General features: G+C 38.8%; 1 protein-coding gene across 7 annotated transcripts in view; it reads left to right on the top strand.

Moving 5' to 3' along the window:
- The window catches only part of TRAPPC9 (trafficking protein particle complex subunit 9), an 840301-nt gene that overhangs the window by 19155 nt on the left and 795000 nt on the right, over window positions 1–26146 (top strand). For all 7 annotated transcript variants that reach the window (XM_050940629.1, XM_050940628.1, XM_050940630.1 and 4 more), the window contains exons 3-7: window positions 11188–11333; window positions 13801–13929; window positions 16994–17020; window positions 23596–23717; window positions 25016–25141. In XM_050940629.1, the coding sequence (XP_050796586.1) occupies window positions 11188–11333; window positions 13801–13929; window positions 16994–17020; window positions 23596–23717; window positions 25016–25141 (550 nt within the window). The remainder of the gene's footprint in view (window positions 1–11187; window positions 11334–13800; window positions 13930–16993; window positions 17021–23595; window positions 23718–25015; window positions 25142–26146) is intronic.

The following is a 26146-nucleotide window of genomic DNA, read 5'->3' as shown; positions in this document are numbered from 1 at the left end:
GTTTATAGCTGCTGCTAAGGCCTGAATATTGCCCTGTCTTGATGCAAATGACTGTATTAGAATACTACCAAATATTGCACAGAGGGATTTGATGCCTCAGTGCACTTCTGATCATTTGGTCACAGATTGTTTAATCTGTGGGAAGTTTATCTTTGCCTGCAACTCTCAAACCTGCAGTTACAGTTGAGTTGGCCTCTGTAATGGGTTATCATCTGAATGCTAGAGAGACACCCCATACCAAATGAACCTGGTAAGTATGTCGACATAGAAAATATCTCAGCTGAAATTAGTGAGTTACACATCACCAGGATGAAACATGCCAAGGTAATTTTGGTCATACCATAATGCCTAAGTACGTTCAACTGAAAGAACATTTTAAATCCCTCAATTAAATTAATATCCTTTCAGGCTAGTGTATTTCGTGCCAAACACTGTGCATTATGAGCTTGGACCATGCTAACCTGGTGACTAGGATTAGATGGCCAGGATTAGTGCAGTCATGTTTCACCCAGCTAATAAGGGTCACATTATTATCAAGAAGTAATATTCGCTGCTGAGGTGAATGATTATTGTAACCAAACTGGCTACCTAAATGCAGTGCTTATAAACTAGGGTATGAGTCATTTCATGCTTTGTAGTCCAGAGATGCTAGATGCTATTGAGAGGAAGGCAGAGTTGAGATGTGTGTCTTCTGGCAGTTTACTTGTGTACCTGGTAGATGATACTGTTTTCCAGGTTCTATACTAAGAGTGGTGATATCAAGGGGAACATTGCAAGTAGGCTTGGCAGAACTTGATTTTTTAAAAATTTCAATGGATAAAATCTGTTTAAAAATAAAAGGGGCTAAAAATTATCAATTTTAAATTTTCCTAGTTGGGAAATTGTGAGGAAGTCAAATTTATTTGACAGACATTGAGATTCAAAAAATTAGCTTTATAGCTATTAAAACACAGATTGTCAACATCATGTCAAAATATACAAAGTAAATATCCTTAAGCCATACTCTGATATTTCTCAAGCAGTCTTTTTCTTAGTTTGCCTATTTATAAATTTAGATGATCATCAATGGAAATACTTTTTCATCGGTTTGTGTGTATGGTTTTAATAGATGTTTAGTGACATTTACTGATTAAAATCAAATCCTTCTAAGCCTAATTACGGTATTTGTGTTGGAGAATTAGCTTAAATGGTAAAATGCTTACTTAGCAGCTGAGAAGTAGGAAGCCATGGAAAGAAAGATGATCTTGTTGATTATAAGACATAGGACTGGGAGTCAGACCTTGGTTCAGTTCCTGGCACAGCCTGCCAGCATGTGATCCTGGGCAAATCGGTTAATCCCACTGTACTTTGGTTTCCTCATCTGTAGAATGGGGACAATATTTCCTTAGGTCATTAATGTTTGTAAGGTTCTTTAAAGTCTTCATATGGAAAGCACTATAGAAACAATGTATTTTATTTATGATGTTCCTGACTGGTTAATAAAGAGAAGCAGAAATCAAAGCAGGTACATGATCTTAAAATGGACTGGAATAGCCAAGAGGAGGGGATGAGTAGGAGCATTAAGGCATTGGTTTGTCAAGGCTTTACGTGAGTGGGGACTACTCACAATGCATAAAGATAAGCACATGTGTAGGACTCAGCAGGGTTGAAGCCTAAGGTTAAGATATAGACAGGAAATAGCATTCCCTATGGTCCAAAATGCCTGGACTTCAGAGTCCAAGAATCTGGTAGTGGTAAAAGATATAGCTACTCTGAACAGGAAAGAGCCAGTTGTTAAAAACTTCTGGATCTGATGCATTTACAATATAACCATCTGTTGACTAGCCAGGAATTCCCACTGGACAAAGTAGGTGGGCTTGTGTATCCTTATGAAGAAACACAAGGCTTTTGAACCTCAAGGTATCAGGGAAGGTGCATACTCAGAGCTCCTGTGGTGGTGCCTCAGCATGCTATGTTATAGACAAGTTTAATGTTCTCTTATCTGGTGTGTTACTGATTGTGTGTAGTACTATGACTGTTTGTTTTCAGGTCTTCATATGAGATCATTTCTGTTGAAGTCACTCCCTCTTGGCCATTTCAGATACCGCTGTTTAATAACTTTTTCTAGGCTTTCCCTGTTTTCAATTAAAAAAAAAAATAGCCAGTATTTCTAGACTGTTGGGCCCAAATTATTTTAATGTTTAAGTTATTCACATCAACTCAGGTGTTAGTATGGGCACAATTACATTGTTGATTTTGAACTGATAAGACATCTACTTAGCATTGTTATTGGGTGATGAGAGAGCAAGATGCTATGTAGATGTATTGCTTTTCTAATGTTAATATATAGTAGGTGGGATTTGTTCACTGCTCTTTGTCGAACTGTGTGAAATCTGAGTACATGTATACCTGGCTATTTAATTTTTTTCTGTTCTTGTATATTTCTAATTTTTGTTTTGTTCCTTCCTTTCTTTTCTTTTTTTTCCCTCTCATACTGCCCTGTGAGTTTGTTGTTGGGTCTGAAAAGGTAGGCTGTGATAGATTATATTTTAAAATGAGTTAGTTTTCATGTGCTGCCTTTCCATTCTGTGTTCATTACATAGTTGAGTGTTGCTTGTATATGTTTGTTTTCTAGTACAACTAAGAATTACTGCTGGACTGTTATTATCATGGGTTCACTTCTTTTAGCATATGGCAATTCTATTTGGTGGCAATGCTGGAATTTTTTTCGTAGAACACAAACAATTTGCTGAGATGGCTGCTGACCTCGGGAAGCTGCTTTATTTTGTAAACTCAAAGCAATGAAGCTACTGCCTGTGTTTGTTTTCAAAATTAAAATGTTTTGTCAGTGATGAAAATTAAATGCTGTAGCTGGATTTTTAAAGGCTCAATAATGTTATGAACAGTGATATTTGTTTTTTTTGCATGCTAACCAGAATTGGGAATTGATTGAATTTGGTGGGGATTGTTTTTTTCTTTTGCAGCATTTTGCATGAAAACTTTGCCAATTCATTTTGCATGTTTTTTGAACCGTCAGTTTTGTTTTCTGACACTTTGAAGAATCAGGAACTCCTCCAAACTTTTTGCTAAATGGTTTGTGATTAAATTTACCTCTAGTTTGAAATGTAATGATTTAACACTTTTTTGCCCATTCTGAAATTTGCACATAATTATGGCAGTCACCTAGGGCAATTTTAGCTGGAGACAGTAAAATAGGGGTGGTACAGAGCAATGCATATAAAGTCAAATGCATGGCTGCAATATATATATGCACCATATGTACATGAGATCAGGTGGGGATGGAAGTGGCCAGGACTCTGCCTTCTGCTTCTATCCACAGAAGTGGTACAGAGGTATGTATTGTGTCCTGCACATGCCAGCTGATGAGATGCTTAATGTTAAACCAAAAATGTGGACTCCCAGAATAAGGTAAGCAAGTTTGATGGAGGTATTATGGTGGCTGTTAGTGATAACTGTTTTACTGTGGTAGCAGACAAGCAGTCTGTTTTCCACCAGCACTACACAGTGCTTCCAAAACAATACTGATTCTTACTTAAGAGGATTTTGTTCCTTAAAAACGTAGCAGCTACTGCATAAAGATGGAACTATAGTTGAAAGCACATTGTAAGCCAGCCTCTCAGTAGTCAACCACATGTAACTCTAGTGAGTGGGGAACCTTCAAAGATGCAGGTTTTGAATGGTTATGTGAAGCTATGGGGTATCCCATAAGACCATGTAGTCCTGGGAGACAAGTTTGTAGAAATTTTGGTGGTGCCCAGAACCCGTCCCCCCCAACTCTGCCTCCACCTGCCTAAGGCTCTGGATGGCGTTTCAGGGGGGAAGTCTGGGGTGCAGATCCTGGGCTGGGGATTAGGGTGCAGGAGGGGTGCAGGCTTTAGGAAGGAGTTTGGGTGCTGAGTTGTCATAAACAGATAGCTAAGGGTTAATGTCTCTTTCACCTGAAAAAAAAGTAACCTGAAGCACCTGACCAGAGGACCAATCAGGAAACAGGACTTTTTTCAACTCTAGGTGGAGGGAAGTTTGTGTCTGAGTTCTTTGTCTTCTGCCTGAATCTCTCTCAGCTAGAGAAGGATTTTTCTATTTCCTGCTTTCTAATCTTCTGTTTCCAAGTTGTGAGTACAAAATGGTTTTTTGTTTTGTATTTACATGTCTATAGTTGCTGGAGTGCTTTGAATTGTATTCTTTTGAATAAGGCTGTTTATTCATATTTCTTTTTAGCAATTGACCCTGTATTTGTCACCTTAATACCGAGAGACCATTTGTATGTATTTTTCTTTCTTTTTTTATATGAAGCTTTCTTTTAAGACCTGTTGGAGTTTTTCTTTAGTGAGGAACTCCAGGGAATTGGGTCTGCAGCTCACCAGGGAATTGGTGGGAGGAAGAAGTCAGGGGAAAACCTGTGTGTGTTAGATGTAGTAGCCTGACTTTGCATTCACTCTGGGTGAGGGGGGAAGAGAGATTGACTCTCGGTAATTCTGTTCTCCAGGCTGGGAACGGGGAGGGTGGAATCCCTCTGTTTAGATTAACGGAGGTTGCTTCTGTGTATCTCTCCAGGAACACCTGGAGGGGGGGGGAAGGGAAAAGGTTTATTTCCCTTTGTTGTGAGACTCAAGGGATTTGGGTCTTGGGGTCCCCAGGGAAGGATTTTGGGGGGACCAGAGTGCCCCAAAACACTCACATTTTTTGGGTGGTGGCAGCAGTACCAGGTCCAAGCTGGTAACTAAGCTTGGAGGTTTTCATGCTAACCCCCATATTTTGGACGCTAAGGTCCAAATCTGGGACTAGGTTATTGACATGGGTACAGGCTCCGGGCTGGGGCATGGAGTGGGTGTGCAGGAGGGGGTGAGGGCTGCAGGCTTTGGGATGGAGTTTGGGTGCAGGCTCTGGGCTGGTGCTGGGGGTGTAGGAAGGGGTGAGGGGTGCAGGCTCTGGGAGGGAGTTTGGGTGGTGGATGTAGACTCTGGGCTAGGGCAGAGGGTGGGTGTGCAGGAGGGGGTGAAGGGTACAGGCTCGGCTGGGGGGGTATAGGAAGAGGGGAGGTGGTGCATGCTGGGGCAGAGGATCAGGCTGCAGGGGAATGTGGGTTGGGGCTGAGGATGAGAGGTTCCATGATACGGGGGGCCCAGAGCTGGGGCAGAGGCTCAGGGTGTTGGGGGATGAGGGCTCTGGCTGAGGATGAGGGTTTGGGGCATTGGGGAGGCTCAGGGCTAGGGCAGAAGAGCAGGGTAAGGGCAGCCTGCCTTGCCATTAGCGGATGGCAGGCGCTAGGACCCTGGGACAGCAGGCAGCAGTTCTGCTGGGAGCTGATCTGCGAGCAGGAGGGACGCGGCGGAGGGGGGATGCAGGGGGAGGGGTGGAAGGCGGAGGCTGGGACCTGCTCCAGACAGGGACACTGCGGGGCGGAGCGGTGGTGGGAGACCCGCGGGGGCTGGGGCCGGGTCCCGATCCAGGCAGGGCTAGGGGAGAGACCCAGCTCCAAATATTGCTGGAGCAGGGCACCCGGCCCTGAATATTCCTGGAGCCCGGGCACCTCGAGCCCATATAACTCATTGCCTATGCATGTAGTCCTGTAAGTGACAACATCCTTTATGGTTTGGGATAGGATTAGTGGACTTGCTGCCACTTGCCAGTATTTTTGGGGATTGGGGTGCCTTTTCATCTCGTGTCTTCAGCAGTCACTGTCCATCAATAATCTTGGATTGCCTTATGCGGGAAAGGAAGAGCAAGCAAGTACAGTGGCGCTCTGCTCATGCCACTCTGTGTGAGAGAGCGTAGAAAATGATGTCTAACCTCTGTCACTGTCTTGGAATTGGCGTAGACCACAGGGAACCAGAACCCTGGTGACTCATGATCAACCAACTAATGCATCCAGGAAAAAAAAAGTTATAACCTCCTTATTATATTGTAAAATTTTGCACCAATTTCTTCATCTCAGGCCTCATAGCATCAATAGCTGGGACAAATAATTTATTTCATGACTGTACACTAGAGGAAATCACCAAAACGTGATTTTTAATTTTTTTGCTATATATAAATAAAATGCATTTGATAACAGACGACAAGCATTTTTTCAGTCTAGTTCTGAATTAATGTTTTTATTGACCCTTTTTGTAGCTGGGTGACTTTAAAAAGAAAACCAGACAAAACCCCCAAGCATCTAGTGAATTAAGTTTTTTATCATCTGTATGTTGAGGATGGATGTTGTTTACATGAATGTTCACCTTTTTGACTTGGCAGAGACATTTGTACGGTGTTAAAGCACAAGTTGTAAAAACTGCACATTGTTGTAACAACAATAAAAATCGTTCATTTGGATAACTTAGTTCTTCATAAACAACAATGAATTACAGATAGTTATTTTAAAATGGGTGTTTTTATTGGGGACGTCTGTTACTATATATAAAAAGGACAGGAGTATTTGTGGCACCTTAGAGACTAACAAATTTATTTGAGCATAAGCTTTTGTGGGCCACAGCCCCCTTCATTGGATGTATAGACTGGAACATACAGCAAGAAGATATTTATACATACAGAGAACATGAAAAGGTGGAAGTAGCCATACCAACTATAAGAGGGCAATCAAATGAGAGGACCTATTATCAGCAGGAGGAAAAAAAGTTTGAAGTGATAATTGAGATGACCCATGGAAGATGTGAGGATACTTAACATGAGGAAATGGGCCATTACACTAATTCAATCTAACCATTCCCAGTCTCTGTTCAAACCTAAGTTAATTGTATCTAATTTGCATATGAATTCAAGTTCAGCGATCTCTCTTTGGAGTCTGTTTTTGAAGTTTTTTTGTTGTAAAATTGCCACCTTCAGGTCTGTCACTGAGTGGTTAGAGAGGTTGAAGTATTCTCCCATTGGTTTTCAGTGGCACTCATGCTGCCCGGGTCCTGGCCACCAATTCAGGGGGGCTCTGCATTTTAATTTAACTTTAAATGAAGTTTCTTAAACATTTTAAAAACCTTATTTACTTTACATGCAACAATACTTTAGTTATATATTATAGACTTATAGAAAGAGATCATCTGAAAACATTAAAATGTATTACTGGCACATGAAAACTTATATTAGAGTGAACAAATGAAGACTTGGCACACCACTTCTGAAAGGTTGCCGACCCCTGGTTTAGATGTTAAATTCTGTTTTTTAAAACGTTATCATGAATTGAATTTAGTCATAACAAATGCAATTGCTGCTGTTACAGGCAGAAATCTCTGCTAGTCTCATGTTTCCACACAATTTTACTGAGTTTTCCTCTTTTTTTCATGGGGAAGTGTACCAGTTCATACAAAGTGCTCTGTAATTTTCCTGAGGTCCCTGTTACTCTTTCAAATTCTTTACGGCAGTGGTTCTCAAACTTTTTTTTTGCGGACCACTTGAAAATTGCAGAGGGTCTCGGCGGACCACATAATGATCTTTCCAAATGTTTGTACCATCAACTAGCTATTGTAAAGCACTTTGCATAAAAGTGCTATATAAATTTTTTAAAATAAAATTTTAAAATTTTTTTTCTATAAATCACACAACACATATTTTAATATCAGTAGTCTTACCTTTCTAACGTGATGGATGTGACCCATTCCCCCTGCCGCAGCAGCCCCTGAACTGGGCCTAGGGGGGAGTGAGGGGGATCACCCCTGTCATGGCAGCCCCGAACTGGGGCTGGGGAGGTGGGAGGGCAGTCTCCCTTGCAGCCACAGCCCTGGAGCTGGGAAAAGTTGCCTCTTTGGCCGCTGCAGTCCTGCATGTCCCTAATTCCCCCCCAACCCCTCTTCTCACCCCACTGCCGCCTCCTCCCTACTCTCTATTCCCTGCGTGCCGCCCCCCCCCCCCAGGCCACCACCTCACCTTATATAAGCGTCTTCTCCAGGGTCCAGGCACCATGTGGCTCCACTAGTTAGGTGGGTGGCCCTTTATTTTCTCGTGTGCAGCCACGTAGGCATGCACCTTAGAGGGAGCTATCCACAGCGCACCCCAGTGGAGCTCGCAGACCACTGGTAGTCCGCGGAACGCAGTTCGAGAATCTCTGCTTTAGGGTTAGTCTGTATATATGCTGTAAATCTTAGCTAACTTAAATTGGATTCTGAAATGAAAACTTTATTCCTATTTAATTTAATTTTTTAGATGGCGAGGTTGGATTTTTTTATATGAAAGGAGATCAATTTGTATAGTCTCAATTAACTGACCTTGGGGTTGATGGTTATTTCATTTAGTTCTTATGTAAAAGAGGAAGAAGAGGAAAGACTTAAATAACTTGGAGAAATTTAATCTTGGAGAGAAGATACTAGAAACACTGATAAATGTATTTGAATAATATACTCATATTGGAAGAATCTCTGATGATACAGCACTAGGATTTATGTGTACTTACAAAATTAATGTAGATGAGTGACCGTTTTATTCAGTCTTTCAAATGGAAAAAAAGCTTAATTACTGGTGGTGCGAATATTTTCAGTCTATAGAATACTTAGGTGTGTCCTTGAAGGCAGAGCAGAATGTGCGGATATTTGCTGAGGGACTCTGAGAGTATGTCTGTGCTGCAACTAGACACTTGTGGCTGGCCCGTGCTAACTGACTAGGCGTGCAGGTCTTGGGCTCTAGGGTGTTTGTTTGAAGTGTAGATTTCTGGGCTTCATAGGGTCCAGCCTGAGCCTGCAAGTCTACACTGCAATAAAACAGTCCCACAGTCCAAGCTGAAGTCTGCTGACACAGGTCAGCCCCAGATTTTTATTGCAGTGTAGACATACCTTGAGAGAAGTCTCTTCTGAGAAAGTGAATGATTTGCCTCCTGTCTTGAAGCATGATGAGTCCCTAGGGGCAAGTATATATTTGTTACTTTGCATCTATTCCATTCACCTACTTATTTCTGAGAAGTTCTGGTTAAGGAAGGCTAGCTTCAATACTACATCAAGAATCCATTATCCAGATTAGTTACTTTTCTAATAATTAACTCTATTGAAGCATCTATTTAGTTTAAAATTTTCCACAAGCTGCCTGTTCCTTGTAGTTTCCTTACTTGGGTGGTTGGGGAGAGAGATGGGAACTGAATGCCTTGTGGTGTTCTATAGTTATTTTTCTAGCTGATCTTTTACTCAGTGATATAGGTGGGCTTTGAAGCGAATCCCATTCAGCTCTTGGGATGTTGGTCACCGAGGCTGAAAGTGTGAGTAAAAGTGGGAAGATGCTTAGGTCTTCAGCAGATCCATAGATAATCCATCCCCTCACAGGAAAAAGTTGTGTGCTATTTTAACAGGCTGTTAGTTCTACAGAGCAAATACACCTCTACCCCGATATAACGCGACCCAATATAACACAAATTCTGATATAACGTGGTAAAGCAGTGCTCCGGGAGGGCTGGGCTATGCACTCTGGCAGAGCAAAGCAAGTTTGATGTAACCTGGTTTCACCTATAACGTGGGAAGTTTTTTTTTTTTTTTTTTTTTTGGCTCCCGAGGACAGCATTATATCGAGATAGAGGTATATTTAATTAATAAAACGTGAAAAGAATGATCTGCCTATTTCTATTAGCATTTTTCTCTATATATTTCATAATTTACAAGTAAAATTATTCTCTGAAAGGAAGGCTTTCAGTTTAATCTATGTACAGCAGTGCTGTATATTCAGAATGTCTATATATCTCATCAATATTTCTTGAGGGTGTTTGGTCTTTATTTTTCATTTTGCCCAATACACTGGTTATAGTTGATGGACTGTTTGCTCAGTGATAAAGGATGAATTGCCATTGTGATGGGTTCGGTCACAGAGATCCCCTTGGGACTGTCACCTGATGTGCTGAGACTACCTCTGAGCCTGTCTTTCTCTGTCAGTTTGGCCTCCAGAACCCTGCCTTTTTGAGCCAGACATGCCAGTCTGTTCCGACACAGACCCAGGGTCTGAACTATGCCCCCCAAAGCTGCAGACTTAACTGAAAATAACTTAGCAAGTGCTCCTGTATCTAGCACCCAGACTCAGCTCCCAATGGGATCCAAACCCCAAATAAATCCATTTTACTTAGTATTTAGCTTATGCAGGGTAAACTCATAAATTGTCTGCCCTTGATAACACTGATAGAGCGGTATGCACAGCTCTTCGCTCCCCCAGGTATCAGGGGGAGGGATAGCTCAGTGGTTTGAGAATTGGCCTGCTAAACCCAGGGTTGTGAGTTCAATCATTGAGGGGGCCACTTAGGGATCTGGGGCAAAAATTGGTCTGCTAGTGAAGGCAGGGGGCTGGACTCGATGACCTTTCAAGGTCCCTTCCAGTTCTAGGAGACTGGTATATCTCCAATTATCACCTAAAAATATGCACTTCTAAGCCTAATACAGTAGTAAACTGAATACAGGAAAATCTCACCATCAAGGATGTCCCAATAAGCTTCTTTCACAGACTAGACCCCTTCCTAGTCTGAGCCCAATCCTTTTCAAACCAACGTTGTGGTTTATGGCCTGGGTCCAGCAATCACTCACACCCCCTTAGTTGTAGTCCATCTCTTTGGGGTGGAGAGGCCATCTATTGAGCCAGCTGAAGACAGAATGGAGAGGCTTCCAGGGCCTTTTATATTCTCTCTCTTATGGGCAGAAACCCCTTTGTTCTTCTCTGCAAAGTCACAGCAACAAGATGAAGTTTGTAGCCACCTGGGCAAGTCACATGTCCATGAATGATTCAGGTTTTTGCAGGCCGACACCGTTGTTTACATGTTAGTTTGAACGTTCCAGGAAAGCTCAGATGTGGATTGGCATCTCCCAAAGTCCATTGTTAGTTAAGTGTTTCTTGATAGGACTGTTCCCCGTAAGTGCCCATTCTCAAGAAGCTGACCAAATGCTTCACTGAGGCTACTTAAAATCAAACACATTGAGATACAAGTACGTAGCCAATATTCATAACGTCAAATACAAAAAAGATAGACATACAGACAGCATAATCATAAACAGTGAATTACAAGCTTTCTATAGACGCCTTACTTGACCTCCTTTGAACAAGATTTGGTGCAACTATAGGACCTTGGTTATAGCAATGATCTACATGGTCACAATCATGTCAATAACATCACAGCCATGTTTAATGTCTCTGTGACACGTAAATAGAGAGGAAAGAATAAAAACAAGTAACTCAGTGCTTTCTCAGCTCATAGGATGTAGGTATTGTGGGAGTAACTATACACTATCTTTTATATTTCAGACATTATAAGAAACGTTGTCAAGGTCGGATGCGGAAACATGTTGGTGATCTGTGTCTACAAGCTGGGATGTTACAAGATTCCTTGGTACATTATCATATGGCTGTGGAACTTCTGCGTTCTGTAAATGACTTTTTGTGGCTTGGAGGTAGGCTTAATTGATGCTGATAAAACACAAATGATTTAAGATTCTGGTATGAAGCAAATAACTTTTTTTTGCCTTCTTGCTGCAATATAAAAATGCAGCAATTAAATGCACTTAAAAAGACACTTAAAAAATCCAATAAAATGTGACTTGAAAATCAAGCCAAAAGAATTAGTACGTGACTAAGAATGCAAGGAAAATACTATTTGTTATAGAAAGTGAGAATTTAGCATATTTGCAATATAAAACATGGGCTTCTTTAGTATAACTATATTATGCATGACTTGTGTAATAGCTGTTTTTAAAAGGTGATCTTAGTCCTCAGGTGAATAGGTGTGGGGAAAAATGTTTCAAATCTTGCTGGTATGAGGCATAGTAAAGACTGGATGAAAAAATGTATGCTCCTGTGGCTGCCAAACCCACGTATATTTAACTTACATTCGCATACCTTCACTCCTTTCACATCATGCAAATCAGTTTTGGCCCCTAGGCTTCATCTTTTTGCAGGTCTCTTTTTTTTTTTTTTCTTGTGCTGCTGTTGCTTTTCTCCTAGGTGCACAAGTGGTCATTGGATGCTTAGCTGCTGATTCTCATTCTTCCATAGAATCACAGAAATTTAGGGACCTCAGTCCATCATCTAGTCCAGTCCCCTGCTGTCAAGGCAGGACTATGTATTAACAAAACCATTCTTGACAGATGTTTGTCTAACCTGTTCTTAAAAACCTCTGATGACGGAGATTCAACAACCTCCCTAAGCAATTTGTTCCAGTGTTTTAACTACCCTGACAGTTAGGAAGATTTTTCCTAATGTCCAATCTCAACCACCATTGCTGCAATTTAAGCCCATTGCTTCTTGTCCTGTTCTCAAAGGTTAACAAGAACAATTTTTCACCCCCCACCTCTTTGTAACAACCTTTTATGTACTTGAAAACTCTTATCATGTACCCCCTCAGTCTTCTCTTCTCCAGACTAAACAAACCCAATTTTTTCAATCTTCCCTCATAGGTCATGTTTTCTAGACCTTTACATCGTCCATGTAGGGAAATCACTAGCAGCTCCTGCTGCTGTGCTCTTTGCTTCTCCTTCCACTCCTCTTAAGATATGTATACACTTTGAGCTGGAGATATAAATTTTGGTGCAAGCACACATACACATGCTAGATCTGATCAAGCTGTTGTGCTAAAAATAGTGTAGCTGCAATGGTGCAAGTGGCAAAAGGGGCTTGCCACTTCAAGTATGTAGCCATCCAAGATGCTAGATATGTACTTGGGGTGGCTAACTGCTCACACTGCCATACCTACAATCTATTTTTAGTTCACTAGCTTGATTGGAGCTAGCATGCGGTATGTATCCTTAAGCTGGAATTTGCACCTCCAGCTAAGCGTAGACATAACCCCCTCTCCTCCCGCACGTCTTTGCTTTATTTTACTTCATGGCTCCCCTCTTGCAACAGACGTATCAGCTTCAGCCACTCTACTTACTGTCTTTTTCCTTTCACTCTTGAGAAAGGAGCAATGATGCTTAGAATGTTCTGTTCTAGCATGGGAAGGAGCCCGACAAAAATTTGTATTCATGAAGGGTGCAGTGGTATATATGCAGCCATACACGTTACGCTTGATGCGTATCATTGACAGTGCCAAGGAGGAGCAGGACTGGCCTCCCCACTGCCCAGACAGGTGTGGCCCCTCCTTTATGACAGAGATTGCTAAAAGCATCATGATGGAGGGATCATGGGGCCATAATCGAGAGAGTTGCATTTGGCCCCTGTGCACTGAAGTTCAGCACTACTGTGGTCCCTCCATTGTGATGGAGGAGCTGCAGAGCTAAATCTGGCTGGACACACTGAGCAGTCCACTTCGTCGGATGCACAGAATGGAACATATAGTGAGGAGATATGTATACATACAGAGAACATGAAAAGGTAGGAGTTGCCCAACCAGCTCCTAAGAGGCTAACTAATTAAGATGGACTGTCAGCAAAAAACTTTTGTAGCCCACGGAAGCTTATGCTCAAATACATTTGTTAGTCTCTAAGGTGCCACAAGTACTCCTGTTCTTTTTGCAGATACAGACTAACATGGCTGCTACTCTGAAACACTGAGCAGTGGGGTTGACAATATTTGTCCTCCTTGCCACTGCTGTGGTGCTGGCTTCTGTACCAGGGCTTCCCCCTGGGGGCCTGCCTGGCCTTGCTCCATTTCAGCAGCCCATGTTCCTTCTCACTGATGGGGAATGAGATTGTACCTGGGTGGGACATGCTTGAAGGGGACCGACTGTGGTGTGAACTCAGTAGGCGCAACAGGGATGGCTTTGCAGGGGTTGATGCGTTCCATGGAAAAAAATTTCTATGCGTGCCCCAACAGAGTGAGGGTTTTGAGACTCTGTTTATAGGATTATAAATTATAATACTTGATATCATGTGATGAATTGATTCTCTGTTAAGTAAATATTTCTTTATCTTTAATCTCCAGCTGCTCTTGAAGGTTTATGCTCAGCATCAGTTATCTATCACTACCCTGGTGGCACAGGAGGTAAAGCTGGGGCTCGTAGGGCTCAAGGTAGTTCTCTTCCCGCTGAGGCAAGCAACAGACACCGACCAGGTAAGCCTTAAATGGGGCTTCTGCTCTGACTTTTTTTTCCCTAGATGTTTAGTAATGACAACCCTTAATCTGTAGTCTCCCCACTCGCCCTCGTGTGTAATAAGAATTTCACACACAGGTAAAAATGGTATTAAACGGAACTAATATCTTTTTTTTGTGAGAAGATTTATTTTTAGTATAAAAATCCAATGGTTTTGTAGTGATATTAAGAGAGAATTTGTTCAGAATTTCTCTGGTTGTGTGTTTAAGACCAGGATTCTACTTAAGATTTGGTGAAAAACATTCAGCAGGGAAAAACGCAGGCAATTTTGAGAAAATATATAAATGGTGTGAGAGGACTATATGAATTGATAAGGATAAGAAGGGTATGTTCAATATCCATGGCTTTTGGTGTTCTTTATTCAAGGACTTGTTTGGAAGACTGTATCACTTTCTTTAAAACTTATGCATTATTGGCAGAGTATATATGCAGTTACTTGTATGAATTATAATACTCTCATACTGAATTGTAATTCATATCAATTTTAAACAAAGCCCATTTATTAGGTCTTTTTATTAAAATGTTGGTTGTAAAATTAAACACCAGTCAGGAAACTGACAACTTGCCATTGAAAGGCTTTAGTATGCTTTTTGTAAATACTTTGTATAGCTTTTATGAAACAGGTTACCTTCCTTGGAGATAAGTATCAGAGGGGTAGCCTGGATCTGTAAAAAGCACCAAAGAGTCTTGTGGCACCTGTGGCAAGTAGTGATGAAGTGAGTATTCACCCACGAAAGCTTATGCTCCGGTATATCTGTTAGTCTTCAACGTGCCACAGGACTCTTTGTTGCTTCCTTGGAGAGAGTGCCTGCTAGCTATTTAGAGTTTAAAAAAAAAACCAAAAAACAATCCCCATTCCCTTGTTTAACAGCTAATCATAAATTCTTTTTAAAATTGTGATCAGAACTAATTCCATCTTGTAAAAATAGCTTTGCTTAATATACATATCAAAACTGGCAAACATTTATTTTGCATTTTCAAGGGATGAATTACAAATTATATGTATTGACACTTCAACTTTACAGTAAAAGAGCGTATTTCAAAAGATTACACCAGGTATTCATGTCATTTAAGTAAATAAAGTTTTGTCCAGCTAGTCTCATAACCTCAGTGGTTCTCAAACTTTTGTACTAATGACCCTTTTCACGCAGCAAGCCTTGGTGTGCGACCTCCCCCTTAATAGTAGTGGTAATAAAAAAGTGTTTTTAATTTATAAACATTTAACACCATTGTAAATGCTGGCGGCAAAGTGGGGTTTGTGGTGGGAGCTGACAGCTCGCGACCTCCCATATAATAACCTCATGACCCTGAGGGGTCCCAACCCCCAGTTTGAAAACCCCTGTGTTAGAATGCGTCTTCCAAGTTGGACAAGATGATATCCCACTCATCAAGCACACAGATGTGGCTCTCTTCACCTCCTCAGCAAAGATTTAATAGTAGATGTTGCAGTGAAGTCTCGTTACTAAAACTTATTTTTACAAAAGTATGTTATCATAATTCATGTCAGAATAACTGAACAAAATACATTTTGTGATTTATTACTACTTTCTTCATTTGTTTTGTAATTTAATAATTTGCAGTGTCTTCCAGTCACTTCTGCAAGTTGTATATTTAATACACTGGTAAATATAAACTTCTTAAATTTCTTGTTAAAAGCTTTCCAATAAGCCACTCTCTTTATCAAGTAAACATTCATAGAGACAACTAGTATTTTAATTTAGTCTGTTCTCTTCACTCCATACCTTTCAGGAACACACATCTTAATCTAGAGCTGTTATTTTACAGTCTACAAGATCTCATCACTAGCCCTAGTTATTATCACTGTCATTTTGAGGTCTAAATAGTTGGATTCTAATCTTTGTCGGAACAGCTACTATATCCTGATCCCAAACCATCTCTCAAAAAATATATATATAAAGGTCTGATTATAACACAAACATTTTTGTATCTTCTCTAAGATTTTTCTGATTGTTGTTTTCTGTTTAGTACATACTGTTTGTGCTACTTCCACTGTCTGAAGTATCTTACTTTTTTCAGTTGCCTTTCTATTTGATTTTACATTTTTAAAAGTGCCAAGTAAAATAGCCTTATAGAGTTAGGTATAGAAAATTTAATTTCAGTTTTCCTGTAGCTTTTAAATTTCTAGTTTACCTATCTGGTCTAGAGACTGAGAATCAGTTTAAGGAAGTACAAGCTATCGGATAAAGAACACACATAGTTTGGGGCTATTGAGCCCTCTCTTCACATTTCAATTATCTTCTCCAGGGTTGAGAGCAACAGGATGCTGTATCTAATTAAAAAAAAAAAATGAAGCCACTTCTCAAATACAATCTCCTTTTACCATATATTTAACATAAATAGCTTGAGTGTTGGGTAGACCTTACACAAAACAGAATCTCATGGACTACATCTACATCTGAGATGTAGAGAGTGTTTCTTTCTGCTACCCAACCTTGACTGAAGTCTACCACCAACATGTATTCAGTTTCTGAAGAGCCGTGCTCTCTGATGGTAGAGTCATTAACAAAATCTTAAAAAAAAAATGGGATGATCTTCTTTTTAAAGGAAGTCAGAAGACATTAAAGTATAAGGGTCCTAATGGTAGTAATTGTGTGGTAAATACACTACAAGCACTTATAAGTACACTGTGTTATGGAAGCTTTCTAACAAAAAAAAGTGGAGGGATGACTAAAAATTAAGATCATCTAGGATTTGACTTTAAAATATTAATTCCTTTTGGTTTGGTCTTAGAACTAATCATAACTTTTTTTTCTGATGATATATTTTTAAAAAAGGACATTTAATATAGGTACAAGATATGGTAAATGTGTTGTAACCAAACGACAATTGTTGTGCTATGACTTCAAATTAATCAACTACTGTTTTAACAGCAGTGTCTGTGCTAGATTTTAATTTTCCTGTAATTCTGCTTATGACTGATGATAGTTGTAAAATATATTGCAATAGCTTACTTTATGTTGGCTATATTTTTAAGGCTGAAAAAATCTTTTTTTTTCCTCCTAGGGGCACAAGAAGTTCTCATTGACCCAGGTACTTTGTCTTTTTGCTTGTTTTCTGACAGTAAGCTTTTTTTTACTTGTTTTGCATCTGTGTGGATGATTACAGCTAAATTTTCAAAATTGGTTCAGACTTTGTGCCTCAGTTTTTGGTATCAGTTTGATAAAGTGTGGGGCTGATTTGACTCTTAGTTTTGTGGATGCTCAGTACTTCTGAAAATCAGGCCCAAGATATATCAAGTCACTTATACAAAAGTTGATAGGCATTTTTAAGAAATTGAACCTGCGACTTTGTCATGATCATATGGATTTTGGAGAACACTGTCTAAATAACATCAGAATGGCTAGAAATCTGGCTTAACTTTCTCTGTCCATTTACTTAAAAGAACTCCTTGATTTTTTTTTCCAGTTATATTTTTAGTAATGCTGTGAGGTAGTAGTCTTAATGCCTTTTTCTAGAGCAGTAATGTTGACTTTACTCTGTTCTAAATAGTCCTAGCGTTCTTAGTCCTGTGGGTTTTTATTTCTGTTTCAATAATTACTTTGCTCAAACTCTGAAGCAGCATTCAGTTTACCACCAAAGGCTGTTGATGACAAAAGATGATTTACAAATTGTAACTTGTGTTTATTAGACCAAAATTATGTGATGTGGGATTCATTTATTTAGTCCATTCGCAAGGTGTCTCGTGAGACATCTGAGTATCAGACAATAAAAACCAAATAGAATGCATTAAGATGTAAATACAGTATTCACCTGGACACTATCAAAACATCTGTCACTATGACAAACCCAAAAGCTGTGATGCAAGCCACCCAACCCATTTCAGTGAGGTCTTATCCCATTTAGCAATATGAATAGAAGAACAAAAAATGAACAGGTATAAGAGTGGGTGTGCGGCAAATATGATTCAGAACAGACAAGTTGAAGAAATGAGACTTGCAGCAGACCCTAAAGGCAGTTTGTTGCATAAGCACTAATGAAAAAATACTTATACCTTGGTGCTCTGTGGCACTTTGCAACAAAAGGGTTAATTGCTTCTTTTAGATATAGTTAATTATAATTTCATAATTTTCCTTGCCCTCAGTTAATGTAACATGAAACACCTTAGCAACGTATTTCAGTTTTTCATATGCAAATAAGTTTTTTTTTTTCTGGGAACAATTGTATTAAAATGAAGATATCCAAAATAAACTGAAAAAGGGCTGTTTTATGTAGAAATGACAGTAGGAATGTACCTTTGTTTTAAAAAGAATACAGATTATAAAGGCTGTTGTTACTTTCCTAAAAAAAAAGATACAGCGAAACTGTCAAATGGATCACCTTAAATGACCATTTAAAATAGTTTCACTGTTTGAAGTTTTATATTTAAGTGAAGATCACATTTCTCTATATTCATGACAGCTGCTCATGGCCCAGTTGCTTAGAATAAAATGAAAAATTGTCCACTAGTTTTCATATGAACAGTGTTGTATTTGTTCCTATATGATGTTAGCGCTGCTTTGTAGATGTCTAAACAGTGTTCATGTTTTGGTTTAGGGATTCTTCAATAGCTTCTATTAAATAAGCTTTCTCACAAAAGCAATTGATGTAAAAGTGTAAGACCCCCATTTTCTCCTCCAATTCTGCAGTTGGAGGGGAGCCTGTACCCATGGATTAAGCTTGGAGGCATAAAAGGGGAGAGTGCTACTTCTGCTTTTTTTTCCTCATGGCTTGTGGAAGCCAAGTTGTTTGCAGTAACTTAAGCTGTACAGCTTCTTATGGAGGATCCTACATGTCCAATTCAACCTCTGTTACTCTGTTTCGGGAAAGTGTAAATTTGACTGGAATGAAGGAAAGCAATGTGTGATCTCTTTTGAGAGAAGAACATAAGAATGGCCATACTGGATCAGACCAAAGGTCCATCTAGCCCAGTATCCTATCTTCCAGTGCCAGGTGCTTCAGAGGGAATGAACAGAACAGGAAATCATCAAGTGATCCATCTCCTGTTGCCAATTCCCAGTTTCTGGCAAACAGAGGCTAAGGACACCATCCCTGCCCATCCTGGCTAATAGCCTTTGATAGACTTGTCTTCCATGAATTACCTCGTTCTTTTTTGAACTCTGTTAATCTTGGCCTTCGCAACATCCTCTGGCAGAGAGTTCCACAGGTTGACTGTGCATTGTGTGAAGAAATACACTTTTTTTTTGTTTTTTGTTTTTTGTTTTGTTTTAAACTTGCTGCCTGTTAATTTCATTTGGTGATCCCTAGCTCATGTGTGAGGAGGAGGAGTAAATAACACTTCCATATTTACTTTCTCCACACCAGTCATAATTTTATAGACCTCTATCATATCTCCCATTAGTTGTCTCTTTTCCAAGCTGAAAAGTCTGTTGTTTTAATCTTTTTTCATATGGAAGCTGTTTCATACGCCTAATCATTTTGCCCTTTTCTGTACTTAAACCCTAAAAAGGCAGGTAGAATCTTATTATGTCTTCATGAAATGAGTGATTTAGCCAGATGACTTAGATAACGTGGGTGCATTGCCTGGAACATAAGAGATGCTGCAATGGGTCAGACCAATTGTTTAAGTCTCGTATCCTGTCACTGCTAGTGATCAATACTTGATTTATGCTTTGGGGGAAAGCAAACATTTGCTATAATGCGTCTAAATAGTTTATATGCGGTGTTTAACCTTGAAGAACAAGATTTTATTCTTTTTCTACATATACATATATAACAATAGACAGAGGCAAGATACAATTCATATTACTTAAGACTCTAGCCCTTTTAAAAATCCATGTACATAATTTTAGATTACTGGAAGAAAATGAGATTTTTCTTACAGTTCCGAGCATTTATTCCTTCATTTTGAAGTAAGACATATAATCCCATCAAGATTGCTGACTGTGTCTCCGATTTTTTTGAAAGTGAGCTTCTGAATCTCCTTCAATTCATTAACTTGAAGAAATTTCAGAGATCCTAGAGACTGTCAGCCATTCTGTTATAAACACTATTGTATTCTGGTGATATTTTGTGGTGGTTTAATCTTTATATTCCTAATCCTTTTCTGTTCTGATATCTCTATTGGCTTTAAGGCTTTATTCTCTTCATAACTTCATTCATAACCATCTGTGGCTGCATCTAGTAAATGAGCTTTTTTTTTTTTTAAATTTCAGGTAATTTGGAATCTGTATTTCCCTATTTTCTTATCAAGGCAGTCTTTTATTCAGAACATTTCTCTCATGGGCTCATCCTTTAACAGCACAAATTAAACCATTGAATGCAGATTGTAGAATCACAGTTCTAACACAAGGAGAGATGAATCTGACTAAATAGCAGAAGACTGAGCAGAGCTTTAAAAAAAAAAAAAAGTGTTTTTTGTGCTCCCTATGTGGTTTCTTTTAAATTGTGTCAGTTTAGGCTAGCCTGACAGTGACTTGAAATCTGCTGCTCACTCTTTTCTCAGTTACTACCATAGAAGTCCAGAAGAAGACTGTTTTAGCTTTAACATCTCTATTTTTACAATATTGATTTTCCCCAAGTATATAGAATCATAGAAATGTAGGAACCTTGATAGGTCATCTACTCCAGTCTTCTGGATTGATGTAGGACCCAGTATTATCTTCTACCATCTCTGACAGATGTTTGTCTAACCTGTTCTTAAAAACCTCCAGTGACAGAGATTCCACAGGTAATTTGTTCCTTGGCTTAACTACCCTACAGTTAAGTTTTTGCTACTATCTAACCTAAATCTCCCTTGGTGCAATTTAAGTCCATTACTTCTTGTCCTGTCCTTAGTGATTTAGGATAACCATTTATCACCTTCCTCTTTATAAGAGCCTTTTACATACTTGAAGGTTATCATCATGTCCTTCCTCAGTCTTCTTTTCCAGACTAAACAAACCCAATTTTTTCAATCTTTTCTCATCATGTTTTCTAGACCTTTAATCTATTTGTTGCTCTCCTCTGGACTTTCTCCAGTTTGTCCACAATTTTCCTCAAGTGTGGTGCCCAGAACTGGAAGAAGACTGGAGAAGACTGGAAGAATTACTGCTTGTGTCTTGCTTACAACACTCCTGCTAATACATCCAAGGGTACGTCCAGACTACTCGCCCTATTGGTGGTTGGGGATCGATTATATCACGTCTCATCTAGACGCGATATATTGATCCCCGAACGCGCTCCCCATCGACTCCGGAACTCCACCAGAGCGAGCGGTGGTAGCGGAATAGATGGGGGAGCTGCGGACATCAATCCCGCCCTGTGAGGATCCGAGGTAAATCGATCTAAGATACTTCGACTTCAGCTACGCTATTCACGTAGCTGAAGTTGCGTATCTTAGATCGACACCCTCCCCCAGTGTAGACCAACCCCAAGATTGTTTGTTTGCTTTTTTGCAACAGTACTGTATTGTTGAATCATCATCTATATCAAAATAGGTCTCTTATGAAACATATCCCTTCAGTATAATTTTGCACAATATTCTGATATTTTATTGGTTGAATAAGTTGGAGTATAGGTCTGTGAATATCAATATCTTATCAAAACAAATCATACTCTGAACTTGATGTACAATATTTAATAAAGATGTGAGAATTGATGAATTAGTTAAGATTGCCCACTGGTTACTAATGGGGGATGCAAAGTAGTCATAGTCCTATCATTATGTGTAATGGATGGTTCTTCTGTCACTTCCATCTTAGACCAAGTATTCAATAATATCCAGTGTGAAACATACATAGATCCAATATTGACTCTTAATGGTGAAGGAATTGTTACATGGAGGCCAGTAATTGATAAATGAAACACATAGTGTGTAGAATGTGTAGACATAAAATAAATATTTTACGTGGGCATGAACTACCATCATTGTATTAGATCTTCAGAATTCTGAACAATTTATTAAAAACTTAACACAATTTGTTTGTTCAGGATGGTTTCACACTGAGACTATATACTAGATTTTTGTGTGAGGTTCCGTTCCTCAATCTAGCTTGTTAACATTTCCTTCTGGTTTTAGGCTGTTTGTTTTATGTAATATTTGACTTGAAAAATACTCGAATGTTTCATGGTAGGCCAATAAATATCATTGGAACCAAAATTTAGTCCACTGCTAAATGTTAAGAGCACTTACGCCTGAATCGCTATTGATATATCGTACATACAGTATAACCTTTGAATAATCATGCACATTTATATAAAGAAGTTATAATTCTGTTTTCTAAACTGACAGTTGTGAAAGCATCCTGTTAAAAAAGACTTTACAGAAATTGTCATTTCAGCTTTTAGATTTTCAAAATAGTAAATCTGTATCGCTTCTTATCACTGACTTCTGTATAGAATGACATTTCTAATAAATGGATCTGGAGCTATAAAACATGAATAAAACTCTCCAGAGCTATATGTTCCTATCTGATAAATATAGTATCATATATACTAGTATCATGTTGAATGAAAAAAAAACAATGTTAAATATGTGCTGAATGGATTTATACAATAAAATTCTGTTGTACTTAGATATAACTTCTAAAATAAAAACTTGGAAAATTGCTCAATATTCCAATTGTAATGATAGTTTCATTATTCAGGTCCATAGTTTACTCTAAATAATAGGAAGAGCTTCTTTGAATTCTTAGCAAGGACAATAGTTATTGTTTGTTGTGGGAGCCTCCAAAGGACCCAATCAGGATTTGGGCCCTATTGTGCTAGACTCTAAACCCATGGGCTATATGGTCCCGTTCCTTGAAGAGCTTGCAACTTAAAAAGACAAAACACAAATGGACAAGGATAAACATACAAGCAAAGGAATTAAGGTGGTAATGGGCACATGTCTCATTGCTTAAATTTTCCCTTCTTTGACACAATCCTTTTATTTTAATTTTTTTATTTTGGGAAAGAGATTAAGCAAAGGGGAATAACAGGGGTTAGTGATTAAACAGGCTTGGAGGGAAATCAGAGTTGGAGGGCGCTGGTTACAATATGTAATTTGGTTAGGGAGTCTTCAGGATGTGAACTTGCTTCCTATATAGTTGGTATGATAGGCTCAGATTTGATGACCTTTTAGGACTGCTGCAAGGCTTATTTGTATTCGTATGGTTTTCTGAGGATGGATATATGAAAGAGAAGTTCATTTTAAAGGATTTCGAAGTGTTTTGATAGTGATTCTGACTGGTAAAATTTATGAAATTTGTTATGTATAATTGTTCACTAAATCTTTAAAAATATAAAATTTAAAATTAAAACATAAATAGTACAAATGTGAAGCTTCTCAAAGTTAAATTGTATAATTTTGAATGGGCTATGGTTATTTAATTCTTGAAATAAAACCTTTTTTTTAAATGAAGTCTGAACATTGAGGTAGGTATAGGAGACTATAAATTTATATATTGAATGTTCTTTCATAACCAAATAGCTATATCTCCTGTTTGCCTTTTTTATGATTGAATTAATTTAGTTCATTTTAGTAAGGCATAATATTCTGCAGTCATTTGTCACTCAGCCAGGACATCGCTCCTTTATTTATTCATTATGTACACTTCACTGAAACCTATTTTGTATTCTAGCTTATTAGATATGTTTAATTTTTAACCAGAAGCTTCCGGCTCCTTCCTTACTCTGTTCCACTGTAGGTGCCCTCACTTCAAATGGTATAAATGCAGATACCAGTGCTGAAATAGGACGTGCCAAGAACTGCCTTGGCCCTGAAGACATCATAGATAAATATAAAGAGGCCATTTCTTACTACAGCAAGGTAACCTTACGTACATTATGAAAAACTTCCATACATGCATCATTCCAGTGTACTGTCAATGCATTTTTAGTTGGTGTTAAAGATCACCTACCTTATAAAGTACATATAAATGTTGGCGTATCTTTTCATTTGTGTAAGGGTACAATAATGTTGTAAGAAACATGAGTAACTTCTAACCGTACAGCACACAGAGGGCATACAGAGTCTGCTCTCTGATAGGGGATCTGGCTATTTCAGAATTCTGGTTAAGCCTTCACACTACAAGGGACCAACCTCAAACTATGGTGTTCTGTTGAGTTGTACTTTGTACTGCACCACTTGTGCCTTTAGACTGTAAGGCCTGTAGATTAACAAAAGCACTTTAAAATATATATACTAATTAATGCTAGTTATTTTGGGAAAGTTCTCTGTTAAATGGTGGGTACAGTTATACTTTTGAATATTCATGTGTATGTCTATCATTGACATGTTACTGTGTAAGCTGACTAACATATGTATGCTGGAGCAATCTTTGAGAGGTGTCCTGAGTTTATTGAAGGGTTTGCAACTAATGGTACCTTTCCTGGAATGAAATATTTAGAACATTAGTCTCAGGAGCGTGTGAAGAAGGAGGTGGGGGGACCTGAAGAAACAGTAAAGGCAAATATTATTTTATTTGATCCTTAAATGGAGACTAAAAGGAACTTTTAAAGCCATCAGCCATACTGGACCCTTTTTCCAGATTTCTGTGTCTAAACTGCATTCTCAAAGCATATGGTGTTAGGTAGCTGTAAACTTCTGTTTAGAGTGAAAAACCTTTTGTATTATAAATTCCCTTTTACATCAGCGTAACTGGGTATCCTTATCTGTACAACGGGTACATTTCATGGTATTACATAACAGTGCCTAGCTGTATTTTAACGTTTTGTTCAGTTCTGTCATCCCCTTCTTTAAGCTTCAAAACATTTATTTTGCATTGTTCTGAAACCAAGTTTCTAAAATTATGGATTTTAATGTCATGTTTGCAATGAAAGAAGAATCTCCAAACAAAGAAAACTGTTATACACAGGTAGTAAAAATTACACTGAGGATGAAGCTGACGTTAGCAGTTCAAGGATGGATTGTTGTTCATTAGTGTGCATCATAAGTCGCTAATCCAACAATGTAATCATTAGTGTTCAGAGGTAATTGTATGGATTTTGGTGAAGTGAAAAGAATGAAATGTGAATTGCATGCACAGAAACATTTTTCAAGCCTGACAAAGAGAGGCATGCTTGTATATTAAGGCACTTCGGTTATTTTTCTTTCCTCTTTTCAAGTATAAAAATGCTGGTGTGATTGAGTTGGAAGCCTGTGTGAAGGCAGTGAGAGTCCTAGCAATACAGAAAAGAAGCATGGAAGCTTCTGAGTTTCTTCAGAATGCAGTTTATATCAACCTTCGTCAGGTGAGTGTATAAACTGTTGATTTTTTTAAACTCAGAATGAAAAAATCATTAAGGGGTGAAAAATCCTTGAATTTAGGAACCTTATTTTACTATTCTGTCTTGAAACTAATGCTTTACACCTCTTTAGCACCTTACATCCCATGATCTCAAAGCATGTTAGAAACACTAACAACTCCATCTAAATGTAGAGGCTTGGTGTGTGAGATTGAAGACTATTGGTCATACTCTTGAAGTGAAGAATAAAAGTGTCTTAGGGATGCCCAGCTGTCAAAGGTCTTATTGGAAAGCTATGCTAGAGAAAATTGGCCACACTATCAGTTGTATCATACCTATTATTCCTCAGCTGCATCTGTTATGTGAGATATGAACGTTATATGTACAATACGATACATTTTGTTTAAAAAAATTCAAACCACTGAAAACCAGACTCAAAGCCCAGCATAAAAATATATTACATTACATGAATAAGTCTTTCATATGGGGAGGGTCTTATGGTGAGCCTCAACTGAACATTTGTCAACTCAAGACAATGTGATCCTTGAAAGAGAAGTTATTCTATGAATATGTCCTGGAACTTGTGGAATGATTCACACTTGGCACTTCCAGCCTGCAGTTGTGTAGAAAACACATCCTTAATAGGTTGGTACAATGGCAATGATCACTTCATTCAGCTGTCACTTGCAGAAGGGATGTATGGTTCTTCCCTGGAGGACATCTGACTAGGTGAATCTCTATTACTGTACTAGTGGAGGGAATAGGTTTAGAGATCAAAGCACTGACTCATTTTTGCTTCTCAAGTGGGCAGAGGCCAATTTGTTGTCTCAATGCTCCACATTCTGAGTCCTCTGAACTACCAAACAAGTGGCTGAATGGAAAAATTTCTTCTGGAGAATGGTTCCCAAATTGTATGTTCCTCTGTGTTTAGAAAATGTATAACAAAGATGTAAAAGTATGTGCTGGAGTAAAGGTTTCTACTGGTGCAGAGCTCTTCAATCTAGGAAGGGA

The sequence above is a fragment of the Gopherus flavomarginatus genome, chromosome 2 (assembly GCF_025201925.1).
Source record: "Gopherus flavomarginatus isolate rGopFla2 chromosome 2, rGopFla2.mat.asm, whole genome shotgun sequence".
NCBI lineage: Eukaryota > Metazoa > Chordata > Testudines > Testudinidae > Gopherus > Gopherus flavomarginatus.
The sequence above is the reverse complement of the archived record's forward strand: the minus strand, read 5'-3'. Positions and strand labels throughout refer to the sequence as shown.